Source organism: Rana temporaria, chromosome 1, assembly GCF_905171775.1.
Source record: "Rana temporaria chromosome 1, aRanTem1.1, whole genome shotgun sequence".
Lineage (NCBI taxonomy): Eukaryota > Metazoa > Chordata > Amphibia > Anura > Ranidae > Rana > Rana temporaria.
The window spans coordinates 686,696,774-686,711,631 of NC_053489.1; the positions used below are offsets into that span (position 1 = coordinate 686,696,774).

At 47.2% G+C, this 14,858-nt stretch overlaps 1 protein-coding gene across 2 annotated transcripts in view; it reads right to left on the reverse strand.

Moving 5' to 3' along the window:
- Nucleotides 1-12,352: 12,352 nt before the first annotated feature.
- Nucleotides 12,353-14,858, reverse strand: part of LOC120924720 (cytosolic phospholipase A2 gamma-like) — a 179,343-nt gene continuing 176,837 nt past the window's right edge. For both annotated transcript variants that reach the window (XM_040335736.1, XM_040335737.1), the window contains exon 15: nucleotides 12,353-12,746. In XM_040335736.1, coding sequence (XP_040191670.1) covers nucleotides 12,562-12,746 — 185 coding nt within the window. In that variant the 3' untranslated portion in view covers nucleotides 12,353-12,561. The remainder of the gene's footprint in view (nucleotides 12,747-14,858) is intronic.

Below are 14,858 nucleotides of genomic sequence, written 5' to 3' on the forward strand. Positions count from 1 at the left end.
CTCTCTCTCTCATCCACCCCCCCTCTCTCTCATCCACCCCCTCTCTCTCTCATCCACCCCCCTCTCTCTCTCATCCACCCCCTCTCTCTCTCATCCTCCCCCCTCTCTCTCTCATCCATCTCTCTCTCTCATGCACCACCCTCTCTCTCTCTCATCCACCTCTCTCTCTCATCCGCCCTCTCTCTCTCTCATCCACCCCCTCTCTCTGTCATCCACCTCTCTCATCCACCTCTCTCTCTCATCCAGCCCCCCTCTCTCTCTCATCCAGCCCCTCTCTCTCTCATCCACCCCTCTCTCTCTCATCCACCCCCTCTCTCTCTCATCCACCCCCCCTCTCTCTCTCTCATCCACCCCCTCTCTCTCTCATCCACCCCCCCCTCTCTCTCTCATCCACCCCCCTCTCTCTCTCATCTACCCCCTCTCTCTCATCCACCCCCCTCTCTCTCTCATCTACCCCCTCTCTCTCATCCACCCCCCTCTCTCTCTCATCCACCCCCTCTTTCTCTCTCATCCACCCCCTCTCTCTCCCTCCCCACCACCTCTCTTGCTTTCTACCCACCACCTCATATCTCTCTACCACCTCATCTCTCTCTCTCTCCCCCCTCTCTCTCTCTCTCTCCCATCCTCTCTCTCATCCACCCCCTCTCTCTCTCATCCACCCCCTCTCTCTCTCATCCACCCCCTCTATTTCTCATCCACCTCTCTCTCTCTCTCTCATCCACCTCTCTCTCATCCACCCCCTCTCTCTCTCTCTCTCATCCACCCCCTCTCTCTCTCTCTCTCATCCACCCCCTCTCTCTCATCCACCCCCTCTCTCATCCACCCCCTCTCTCTCTCTCATCCACCCCCTCTCTCTCTCATCCACCCCCTCTCTCCCTCTCATCCACCCCCCTCTCCCTCTCATCCACCCCCTCTCTCCCTCTCATCCACCCCCCTCTCTCCCTCTCATCCACCCCCTCTCTCCCTCTCATCCACCCCCTCTCTCCCTCTCATCCACCCCCTCTCCCTCTCATCCACCCCCCTCTCTCTCTCTCATCCACCCCCTCTCTCTCTCTCATCCACCCCCTCTCTCTCTCTCATCCACCCCCTCTCTCTCTCTCATCCACCCCCTCTCTCTCTCATCCACCCCTCTCTCTCTCATTCACCCCCTCTCTCTCATCCACCCCTCTCTCTCTCATCCACCCCTCTCTCTCTCTCCCACCCCTTCTCTCTCTCTCCCCCACCCCTTCTCTCTCTCACCCTTCTCTCTCCCTCCCACCCTTTCTCTCTCACCATTCACCAAGCCCCTCTCCCCTCCCAAGTGGACACTAACTAACAGGTGACAGCAAGTGAGAGTTAGTGATCCCATCCCTTCCCAAGCACTGACACTTAACCCATGCCCCCAGCACTGCCAGTCTGCCACTGACCTCATCCTCCTAATGAAGGACTACAGGACGCAGCCCCTCAGAGCTGAGGATGTGACATGCTCCCCAAATGGAGGGGGTAGTGATCGGGTAGGCCAGTGTAGTGATCAGGTAGGTCAGTGTAGTGATCAGTGTAGGGATCAGGTATGTCAGTGTATAGTATAGGGGGGTCTGGTGTTTATCTAGGAGTATAGGGGGGTCTGGTGATATCTAGGAGTATAAGGGGGGTCTGGTGTTATCTAGGAGTATAGGGGGGTCTGGTTTTATCTAGGAATACAGGGGGTATAGGGGGGTCTGGTGTTATCTAGGAATACAGAGGGTATAGGGGGGTCTAGTGTTATCTAGGAATACAGGGGGTATAGGGGGGTCTGGTGTTATCTAGGAGTACAGGGGGTATAGGGAGGTCTGGTATTTATCTAGAAGTACAGGGAGTATAGGGGGGTCTGGTGTTATCTAGGAGTACAGGGGGTATAGGGGGTCTGGTGTTATCTAGGAATACAGGGGGTATAGGGGGGTCTGGTGTTATCTAGGATTACAGGGGGTATAGGGGGGTCTGGTATTATCAAGGAGTATAGGGGGGTCTGGTGTTATCAAGGAGTATAGAAGGTATGTATTTGTGTGACTCCAGCTTGTGGCACAGCAATCAATGTACTGTATAGGTACTAGAAAGCCCCCACCACTGTTTGGTTGCACCCACTTTTTGCTGCGGTGCGCACAGCGCGCTGCAGGTCACTATCTCCCTAAAATGTCCCTCATTCTCAAGTTCCAAAGTTGGGAGGTATGACATTACCCAGTCCATACCAGTATAGATCCTATTACATTACCCAGTCCATACCAGTATAAATCCCAACACATTACCCAGTCCATACCAGTATAGATCCCAACACATTACCCAGTCCATACCAGTATAAATCCCAACACATTACCCAGTCCATACCAGTATAGATCCTAACAAATTACCCAGTCCATACCAGTATAGATCCTAACAAATTACCCAGTCCATACCAGTATAGATATACGGCATGAGATTTTTCCCCATTGAGATCTGATGTGTTTTTAAAGTGTTCCTTTCATTTTTTGAGCAGTATATATAAATCTCTCTCTATATATATATATATATATATATATATATATATATATATATATATATATATATATATATATATATATATAGATTTATATATATGTATGTATATATTGCTTAACCACGATACATTTTCATTTATGTTATTTTTGTGTACAGGGCATGTATGTGAGCACCATTCACTATTATTTGTTGATTGTAAAGTGCTGTTTTTCACATTTTATTTATGCATGTAAGCGCCATCTTTACATCATTTATTTTAGAAACAAATACAGCCAAGGGGGTTTTTTTTTGTTTGATTTTTTTTTTTAGTATTACCAAAAAGATACATTCCAGATGGTCAAAACTCCATTTGGACAGGTATTAGGTTTTAAGCCCTGTACACACGGCCCAGAATCTCGTCAGAAAAAAAAAAAAAAGGTTGTTTTTCCTGACAAGATTCTTGGGAAAATTTTCTTGCAGGTCGAGTATACACACACTTCTTTCAAAAGAACCGCCGTTCATTTTTGAATATCTCGAACGCGGCGACGTCATCGACTATGACGAGCATGCGCTCATCACATTTGATGCCGTCGCCGCCATCTTGCTGCACCCTACCTATGCCTTGGAAGCTACCGCGCATGCGTCAAAGTCAATTCGAGCATGCGCGGGTTTCCATGGAGACAGGTAAGTATACACACTCTCGGGTTTCTCGGCAGGAAAACGCTGCCGAGAATCTCACTACGAGAAAATAGAGAGCCTATTTTTTCTCGTCGAGATTCTGGGCAGTTTTCTTGACGAGAAATCTCAAAGCCTTGTACACACGCTCGGTATACTCGGCAAAACCGAGGCTTAAGATGCTGTTTGCTTTAGCCAAACATTCCTAATACAGAACACACTCTGAATAGAAATTCCCATCCAATGTACAAAAATAAGACACACAGAATTTGATCAAGAAGTCAATTTTATTAGCAGATACAATGTATGACTTTGTAATAATAAAATAAGTTTAGATTAACATTGGAACCCCCTTACCAAAGACCATTTTCTTTAGGATTTGCAGTAAAATAGGAAAACAGGTAGCTATGGATGATGACCCAAGATGTCCATCTTACAAATGCCTACAGAAAACTGTATCTCTAGTGATAGTTACATGACTGACGGGACGGGATGTTGAAGGCCTTTTGTAGCTTCTCCAAGCCACTTTTAAAAGTTCTAGGAAGTCATCCCAGCATTTATATTCACACCTTAGGATACCTGTAACGGGAGGGCACGTGGGACCCAGAAAGCATGAGCCAGAAAATAATGGACAGTCAGCATATATCTTGGACTACCTGAGATGGGACTATTATGTAATTATTATCCACAATATATTCCAGGATATCTGTAGAGAACTGGTTGTAGATTCTGAACTCAACAGGTTAATTGAAAGAGTGACTCATTCATAATGTGGGGACACATACTGTTAGGTGTTAAAGTGGAGGTTCACCCAAAAACCTTTTTTTTAAACATTAGATTGAGGCTCATTTTGTGAAGGGGAATCGGGTGTTTTTTTTACAATCGAAGCAGTATTTACCGTTTTAGAGAGCGATCTTCTCCGCCGCTTCCGGGTATGGGCTGCGGGACTGGGCGTTCCTACTTGATTGACAGGCTTCCGACAGGCTTCCGACGGTCGCATACATCGCGTCACGATTTTCCGAAAGTAGCCGAACGTCGGTGCGCAGGCGCTGTATAGAGCCGCACCGACGTTCGGCTTCTTTCGGCTACTCGTGACGCGATGTATGCGACCATCGGAAGCCTGTCAATCAAGAAGGAACGCCCAGTCCCGAAGACCATACCCGGAAGCGGCGGAGAAGATCGCTCTCTAAAACGGTAAGTACAGCTTCGATTTTAAAAAAACTAACCGATTCCCCTTCACAAAATGAGCATCAATCTAATGTTAAAAAAAAAAAATTCGGGTGAACTCCCGCTTTAATGTCATCGACTCAGCCACCTGTCTGTCTGTTGTGATGTAAATGAATCTAGGATGGCTTCTGAGGATCTTTCATTGTGGCTTATGCTAATTGACCCTGTATTGTGTGAAGGTCTATTCATGGTAATGGCCCAGATTCAGCATAGCTTGCGCTTTATTTGCGCGGGCACAGGGCAACGATTTTGCCCTGCGCCCACGCAAATATTTTGTGCTGCCCTCGATTCACGGAGCAGTAGCTCCATGAACTGCGGGGGCGCGCTGGCAAATTTGCCCGGCGTAAGCGCGTGCAAGTTAAATGATCCCGCCGGGGGCGGGAATCATTTAAATTAGGTGCGCTCCCGCGCCGAGCGTACAGCGCATGCTCCATCGGGAAACTTTCCAGACGTGCATTGCGGCAAATGACGTCGCAAGGACGTCATTTGCTTCAAAGTGAACGTGAATGGCGTCCAGCGCCATTCACGAATCACTTACGCAAACGCCGTGAAATTCAAATTTCACGGCGCGGCGGCTATACTTTATCATTGGCTGCCCCTACTATTAGAAGGGGCAGCCTTGCGCTAAAGTAGCCGTACGGAAACTCCGTACCTGGCTTGCGCGGGGCCTGCGCAAGCTTGTGAATCAGTGGTAGTATGCAATTTGCATACTACACGCTGATACACAATGGGTGCGGCCCACGCAAGAATGCAGCCTAAAATCTGCGAGGCATAAGAGCCTTATGCCGCGCAGATTTTAGGCTGCAGCCGGTGTAACGAGGTTCCTGAATCAGGAGCACTCGTTACACCGGAGCAAGTCAGCAATTGCGCCGTGTAACTCATGGTTACACGGGCGCAATTGCTTTCTGAATCTGGGCCAATGTGTATTGTAAATTAACAGACAGCCTAAAGGTCAGGTGTATGAGTCATCGGCTGTAGTTAATTAGCTCATGTAAATTAGATCAGAATGTCTACTAAAAGATGTGTATTGAGGGGGCTCGTTAGGAACCATTGTATGATGATGTGGGTGGAGTTGGGTCATTGTTCATTTAAATACTGCAGTATTCTTTTTGTGTATATAAGAGCCTTCTGTCTCAATTAAGATTGTCAGACCTGCTTGAACCTCATAGAGAGCTGTGTGTCTCGTTAATGGGGGAATTTGTATGGGTCGTGTTCGCCGGATTGTGGCGTGTCGGTAGCTGCCTTGGGTTCGGGAATGGAATATCCTAAATGGCTTTAACCCCTGTCCCATTTGGGGTTCCGTTACAATACCTTATTATATTGTTTTGTAATCATTATTATAATTTTTATAGACAAAAATAAAATAAAAACATGAATTCTTTTATCTCTTTGGACCAGCAATACATTTTCATTATTTAAAAATGACTTTTACTGTAAATAAAAAAGTTACAATTTTTTCTCTATAATTATTTCAAATTACACAAACATTATCTGAACATTTATTAGAGACCGTTTTTATTTTTTTTGTGCATTTTCTTGCCAATTAAAAAAATAACAAATACAAAAAAAAAAGATAGTAATGAAAAAAAAGGCAAATTAAAAATCTGCAGAAAAGCTAAGGGGTGAAGCGCGTGTGTGTGTGTGTGTGGGGGGGGGGGGGTCAATTAGGAATAACTAAGGGCTTACATAGGATTAAATTTGATGTAAAAAATAAAATAATGTAAAATGTTTCATGTTGCTACTTTCACACTGGGGCGTTTTTCAGGCGCTTTTGGGCTAAAAAAAAAGCATCTGTAAAGCGCTTGAAAAACGCCTCCCCTGCAGCCCCAGTGCGCTGGCAGGTCGAGAAAAAAAGGATCTTTGGTGCTGGACAGGTGTATACACCCCTCCTCCACTGCCCCTGCCATTAAAATCAATGGCGAACCACCTGCAAAGCGATTGGGCAGTGCCGCTATCGGCCGAAAAGTGCAGCTAAAACAGTGGTAAAGCGCCGCTATAACTTGCAGCGTTTACCCCTAACACCCCCCTGCCCCAGTGTGAAAGTAGCCTAAGGCCCCGTACACACGAGAGGATCGATCCGCTGAAATTGATCCGCGGATCGGTTTCAGCGGATAGATCCGCTGGTGTGTACGATCCAGCGGATATTTATCCGCGGATATATTTCGGGCCGACCGATTTCCAGCGGATAAAAATTTCTTAGCATGCTAAGAAATCTATCCGCTGGAATCGGCTCCAGCGGATCGATCCGGTGGTCTGTACAGACTCACCGGATCGATCCGTCCGAACCCGTCCCTCGCATGCGTCGTAATGATTCGACGCATGAGTGGATATCCTTATATGACCGCGTCGCGCACATCATCGCGGCGACGGCGCGACACGTCACCGCGGACGGAATTCCGCGGGGATTTTGATCTCCTGGTTAGTACAACCAGGAGATCAAAATCCGCCAGAGGATTTATCCGCCGATACGGTCCGTTTCCGCGGATAAATCCTCTCGTGTGTACCCGGCATTAAAGTAGTTGTAAACCTCTGAAACAAAAAACACCTGGTGTGATTCCTGTCTGCTTTCTCCTCCCTCTGCTATCTGCAGGAGTCACTTCTGTCATGTTATACCAACACCACAGAAGCCCGGGGGGGGGGGGGGGTCTGGCCCCTTTCCAGCACACAGAAGATGATTGACACCTGTAGATGTGCATATTTCCCTATCAGACTGTAAAGAGAGGGGGTGTGCCAATGTCCTCCCCTCAGGTCTCAGATTACACTAAGCTTCCTGCTTTATGTTGTGCAGTGTGTGACATCAGATCATCACCCATTATCTGCTGGAGATGAGAAATGGCCTTTGATTTGAGTGTTTTAGAAGTCTGTGGAGGAGACTCTGTGGAGTGCTCCAAATAAACATGTACAACTTATGTAGGAGGATTTGTTTAATCTCTGCGTATCACCTAAGGCCAGTCACTTCCCTGGGGATAGGAAGGGTTTACAACCACTATCAGATGGGAGGTTACGCATTTGACCTACATATGAATGAAATAGTAGATACAATTAAAAAGAGGGTGGGGAATCTGTAGTATGGGGAGAGGAATCGGGCGTAAGACATACATCCTGAAAACGTTGTTGAATTTTTTAGGACATATCTCTTGTTCAATATCCTCAAATAGTCATGAGGGAACAATGGAGGGTGCTATTGCTGACCTCCTTTTCAGAATGACTTGTGTTAGTTTGTGGATGTGAACCCTCACATATATATCCAGTGAAGTGAACAGCCTCAGATGATACACAGAGATGAAACAAATCTCCCTATATAAGTTTTTACATGCATATCTGCTGTCCTCAGCTTTATGTATTCTTTAGAAAGTGTTAGAAATTATTCTTCCTGTTTCAGCAGTGGGAGGGGAGTCTGGGCATACTCTGTGTGTCAGCTGATTGGAGGAAAGGCACGCACCCCCTCCACATAGGCAGAGGAACGTAGATACTTGCAGAGCTGTGCTGTGAATAGACCAGCTCTCTGCTTATCTGTCTCTAAGTTTCCTCCCTCCCTGACACAAATTTCCATCTGCTTTTATCTCCTGTGTCGGAGAACTTGTCAGAAGTTATCATGCTGATAACAGAGGAATGGAGCAGCAGAAATACACGGGACTTATGGCTTTGATTAGAGACAAGTAAACACTACAGATATATGTGCCTTAGGCCCCTTTCACGCAGTCGGAACGTTCAGGTCCACCTGTCAGTTTTGTCGGCGGACCTGAACGTCCGATCCATGCAGTCCTATGGAGTGTCGGATGTCAGCGGAGACATGTCCGCTGACATCTGACCCGATAAAATCAGACGGATGGCGATACGTCCCCATCAGGGCTCAAGTCCTGCGGGAACGCATGGGAACGATGTCCCTGCACTTTTTTCACAGCAGGAACGCAGTTCCCTTTGCGGGACTAGAGCAGCCGAGCCGCCCGAGCCGATCCTTCACTAAGCGGCGATGCCCAGCTCCAGTCACTGTCAGGGGCAGGCGAACCTTAGTAATCCTTTATGTTACTGGCCGCTTCCTGTATATGGATTCATCGGGTAGTGTGCGGGTATTCCGTCACTTCCTGTATATGGATTCATCGGGTGGTGTGCGGGTATTCCGTCACTTCCTGTATATTGATTCATCGGGTAGTGTGCCGGTATTCCGTCACTTCCTGTATATGGATTCATTAGGTAGTGTGCAGGTATTCCGTCACTTCCTGTATATGGATTCATCGGGTAGTGTGCCGGTATTCTGGCACTTCCTGTATATGGATTCATCGGGTAGTGTGCGGGTATTCCGTCACTTCCTGTATATGGATTCATCGGGTAGTGTGCGGGTATTCCGTCACTTCCTGTATATGGATTCATCGGGTGGTGTGCGGGTATTCCGTCACTTCCTGTATATGGATTCATCGGGTAGTGTGCCGGTATTCTGGCACTTCCTGTATATGGATTCATCGGGTAGTGTGCGGGTATTCCGTCACTTCCTGTATATGGATTCATCGGGTAGTGTGCGGGTATTCCGTCACTTCCTGTATATGGATTCATCGGGTGGTGTGCGGGTATTCCGTCACTTCCTGTATATGGATTCATCGGGTGGTGTGCGGGTATTCCGTCACTTCCTGTATATGGATTCATCGGGTGGTGTGCGGGTATTCCGTCACTTCCTCGATGCCGCAATGTCTCCTGGGAGCTTTTGTCATTGTTCCCAGGAGACATTGCGGAGGTCTGCCGCAAGTTGCTTAAAGTTCTTTCTAAATCCTGCGATTACTCGCGGCAGACCTCCGCAATGTCTCCTGGGAACAATGACAAAAGCTCCCAGGAGACATTGCGGCATCGAGGAAGTGACGGAATACCCGCACACCACCCGATGAATCCATATACAGGAAGTGACGGAATGCCCGCACACCACCCGATGAATCCAAATACAGGAAGTGACGAAATACCCGCACACTACCCGATGAATCCATATACAGGAAGTGACGGAATACCCGCACACCACCCGATGAATCCATATACAGGAAGTGACGGAATGCCCGCACACCACCCGATGAATCCAAATACAGGAAGTGACGAAATACCCGCACACTACCCGATGAATCCATATACAGGAAGTGACGGAATACCCGCACACCACCCGATGAATCCATATACAGGAAGTGACGGAATGCCCGCACACCACCCGATGAATCCAAATACAGGAAGTGACGGAATACCCGCACACTACCCGATGAATCCATATACAGGAAGTGACGGAATACCCGCACACCACCCGATGAATCCATATACAGGAAGTGACGGAATACCCGCACACTACCCGATGAATCCATATACAGGAAGTGACGAAATACCCGCACACTACCCGATGAATCCATATACAGGAAGTGACGGAATACCCGCACACTACCCAATGAATCCATATACAGGAAGTGACGGAATACCCGCACACTACCCGATGAATCCATATACAGGAAGTGACGGAATACCCGCACACTACCCGATGAATCCATATACAGGAAGTGACGAAATACCCGCACACTACCCGATGAATCCATATACAGGAAGTGACGGAATACCCGCACACTACCCAATGAATCCATATACAGGAAGTGACGGAATACCCGCACACTACCCGATGAATCCATATACAGGAAGTGACGGAATACCCGCACACTACCCGATGAATCCATATACAGGAAGTGACGAAATACCCGCACACTACCCGATGAATCCATATACAGGAAGTGACGAAATACCCGCACACTACCCAATGAATCCATATACAGGAAGTGATGGAATACCCACACACTACCCCATGAATCCATATACAGGAAGTGACGGAATACCCGCACACTACCCAATGAATCCATATACAGGAAGTGACGGAATACCGTCACACTACCCGATGAATCCATATACAGGAAGTGACGGAATACCCGCACACCACCCGATGAATCCATATACAGGAAGTGACGGAATACCCGCACACTACCCAATGAATCCATATACAGGAAGTGACGGAATACCCGCACACTACCCGATGAATCCATATACAGGAAGTGACGGAATACCCGCACACTACCCGATGAATCCATATACAGGAAGTGACGAAATACCCGCACACTACCCGATGAATCCATATACAGGAAGTGACGGAATACCCGCACACTACCCAATGAATCCATATACAGGAAGTGACGGAATACCCGCACACTACCCGATGAATCCATATACAGGAAGTGACGGAATACCCGCACACTACCCGATGAATCCATATACAGGAAGTGACGAAATACCCGCACACTACCCGATGAATCCATATACAGGAAGTGACGGAATACCCGCACACTACCCAATGAATCCATATACAGGAAGTGACGGAATACCCGCACACTACCCGATGAATCCATATACAGGAAGTGACGGAATACCCGCACACTACCCGATGAATCCATATACAGGAAGTGACGAAATACCTGCACACTACCCGATGAATCCATATACAGGAAGTGATGGAATACCCACACACTACCCCATGAATCCATATACAGGAAGTGACGGAATACCCGCACACTACCCGATGAATCCATATACAGGAAGTGACGGAATACCGTCACACTACCCGATGAATCCATATACAGGAAGTGACGGAATACCCGCACACCACCCGATGAATCCATATACAGGAAGTGACGGAATACCCGCACACTACCCAATGAATCCATATACAGGAAGTGACGGAATACCCGCACACTACCCGATGAATCCATATACAGGAAGTGACGGAATACCCGCACACTACCCGATGAATCCGTATACAGGAAGTGACGGAATACCCGCACACTACCCGATGAATCCATATACAGGAAGTGACGGAATACCCGCACACTACCCGATGAATCCGTATACAGGAAGTGACGGAATACCCGCACACTACCCGATGAATCCGTATACAGGAAGCGACGGAATACCCGCACACTACCCGATGAATCCATATACAGGAAGTGACGGAATACCCGCACACTACCCGATGAATACATATACAGGAAGTGACGGAATACCCGCACACTACCCGATGAATCCATATACAGGAAGTGACGGAATACCCGCACACTACCCGATGAATCCATATACAGGAAGTGACGGAATACCCGCACACTACCCGATGAATCCATATACAGGAAGTGACGGAATACCCGCACACTACCCGATGAATCCATATACAGGAAGTGACGGAATACCCGCACACCACCCGATGAATCCATATACAGGAAGTGACAGAATACCCGCACACCACCCGATGAATCCATATACAGGAAGTGACGGAATACCAGCACACCACCCGATGAATCCATATACAGGAAGTGACGGAATACCCGCACACTACCCAATCAATCCATATACAGGAAGTGACGGAATACCCGCACACTACCCGATGAATCCATATACAGGAAGTGACGGAATACCCGCACACTACCCGATGAATCCATATACAGGAAGTGACGGAATACCCGCACACTACCCGATGAATCCATATACAGGAAGTGACGGAATACCCGCACACCACACGATGAATCCATATACAGGAAGTGACGGAATACCAGCACCCTACCCGATGAATCCGTATACAGGAAGTGACGGAATACCCGCACAGTACCCGATGAATCCATATACAGGAAGCGGCCAGTAACATAAAGGATTACTAAGGTACAATGGATCGAAAAAAAAACAAAAAACATGCGGTTTAGTAATTATGCATATGAGCGTATCGTTTTATTTTTTTTGGTGGGGGAGTGGATCTTGGGTGGGAGTTCCCACACTTTTTCCTCCAGGACTTGACCCCTGGTCCCCATCCGTCCATGGCGGAACGGATCGGGTGAGATCTGATGAAAACGCACATGCTGTCCGTTTTCATCAGATCTCTCCATAGGAGACAGCGGCGCCCGACAAGCCCCTCCCTGCTCAGTGAGCAGGGAGGGGCTTGTCATCCGCCGGCTCAGTGGAGATCAGCGGAGATATCTCCCGCTGAGCCGGCGGACTCTGTAGCGACGGAGTCGGCCTCGTGGGGAAGAGGCCTAAGTCAGATTTCATGAATTTGGGTTTACATCCACTATGGTCGTCTATAAAACTTTTCAGCCCTCGTCATATTTTATTCAAGTTTCCGTCATTTTCATTGGTCCTCGCCTGTTATGTCTGGGACATCCCCCTCTGGTTACATCTCTGAACACATTGTTGTAGTTTCTCCAGTATCTGCTCCTCGCTGCTCTCCACATTTTTCTTAGCGATGTCCAGCAGGTCTTTCATCTTGGAGTCATCATACGAAAGAATTTTTGTGGTATACATTGTCTGTAACGCCGCAATGTTTCCAACATCTGAAAGAAACGTGCATTAGATTGTATCATTAAATAATAACGAGAAAAAGTAGAAATTTCTGAGCTTTAGTTCAGTTCACGTCCGTGCTGAAAATTCAAAGGAATCCCCCCCCCCCCCACCTCATTTATAAAAATTAGGGTTGTCCCGATACCACTTTTTTAGGACCGAGTACAAGTACCGATACTTTTTTTCAAGTAGTCGCCGATACCGAATACCGATACTTTTTTTTAATGTCATGTGACCGTTTTCAAACCACAATACAGACCAAAGATATTTTCTTTAGAATTATGAAGAACTGGTACATCATGGTGTGGGGCTGTTTTTTAGCATACGGTACTGGAAAACTACATATCATTGAAGGAGTGATCACTGTCAGTGCAGCTCATCGGTGCCAGTGCCCAAACGTGAAGCAAGCCAGTGCCAGCTATAAGTGCAGATCAGTGCCCATTAGTGCATCAGTGCAGGGAGGCAGCTTATTAGTGCATCTCATCAGTGCCACCCAATCAATGCCAGTGCCACCTATCAGTGCCATCCATTTATGAGTGCCATTCAATCAATGCCAGTGCCACCTATCAGTGCCATCCAATGGTGCCATCCAATTTGTGTTCGATGTCACAAAAAAAAAAAAAAAAAGTATTCTATTTTGGTATCGGGAGTATTTGCGCGAGTACGAGTACTAGCGCAAATACTCTGTACTGGTCCCGATACCGATACTGGTATCGGTATCTGGACAACCCTAATAAAAATGTAGGGGGTAATCCACAAAAGGGATACGCCGGCGTTTCTACTGATACGCCGTCGTATCCCTGTTTCTATCTTTGGAACTGATTCACAGAATCAGTTTCCAAGAGATAGACAGAAGATCCGACATGTGTAATTGAATTACACTGTCGGATCTTAAGGATGCAATTCTAGGCCGGCCGCTAGGTGGCGAGGCCATTGCGGCCAGCCTAGAATATGCAAATGAACACTTACGGCGATCCACGAACGTTCCGACGGGCCCGTCGCTCTAATGCTACGTCGTTTACGTCGAGTTACGCCGTGTAAAAATAGGGCTGAGTCCTATTTGACTAAGCCCTAGCGGGAGCGCGCCTAATTTAAATGGGACTCGCCCCATTAGATTCGGCACGCCTTGCGCCGGACGGATTTGAGTTACACCGCCGCAAATTTCCAGGTAAGTGCGTTGTGGATCGATACCTAACTTAGGAAATTTGCGGCAGTGTAACTTAAATCACTTAAGTTACGTTGCGCTGCGGGGCTGTGGATTTGGCCCTTAGAGCTTGCCTTCCTTCCCATATGGAAAGGAATATCTGTTTAAAAAGGAATGTATTGCCAGTTTGTTCATGTTTTTAACCACCATTTGGCTGGCTAAAGACCAGAGCACTTTTTGCGATTCGGCACTGCGTCACTTTAACTGACAATTGCGCGTTCGTGCGGCGTGGCTCCCAAACAAAATTGACGTCCTTTTCCCCACAGATTTCTTTTGGTGGTATTTGATCACCTTTGCGGTTTTTATTTTTTGCGCTATAAACAAAAATAGAGCGACAATTATTTTACTTTTTTGCTATAATAAATATCCCCCAAAAATATATAAAAAACAATTTTTTTTCCTCAGTGTAGTCCGATACGTATTCTTCTACTTATTTTTGGTAAAAAAAAAAAAACGCAATAAGCTTTTATTGATTGGTTTGCGCAAAAGTTATAGGCCCAGATTCTCAAAAGAGATACGACGGCGCATCTCCAGATATGCCGTCGTATCTCTGCCTAGCGCCGTCGTATCTATGCGCCTGATTCTTAGAATCAGTTACGCATAGACATCCCTTAGATCCGACAGGCGTAAGTCTCTTACGCCGTCGGATCTTAACTGCAATTTTTTTTTGCCCGCTAGGTGGTGCTTCCTTCGATTTCCCTGTCAAGTATGCAAATTAGCTAGATACGCGAATTCCCGAACGTACGCGCGGCCAACGCAGTAAAGTTACGACGTTTATGTTAGGCTTTTCCCGGCGTAAAGTTGCCCCTGGGTCTATGAGGCGCAGCCAATGTTAAGTATGGCCGTCGTTCCCGCGTCGAAAATTTACGTTGTTTGCGTAAGTCGTCCGTGAATGGGGCTG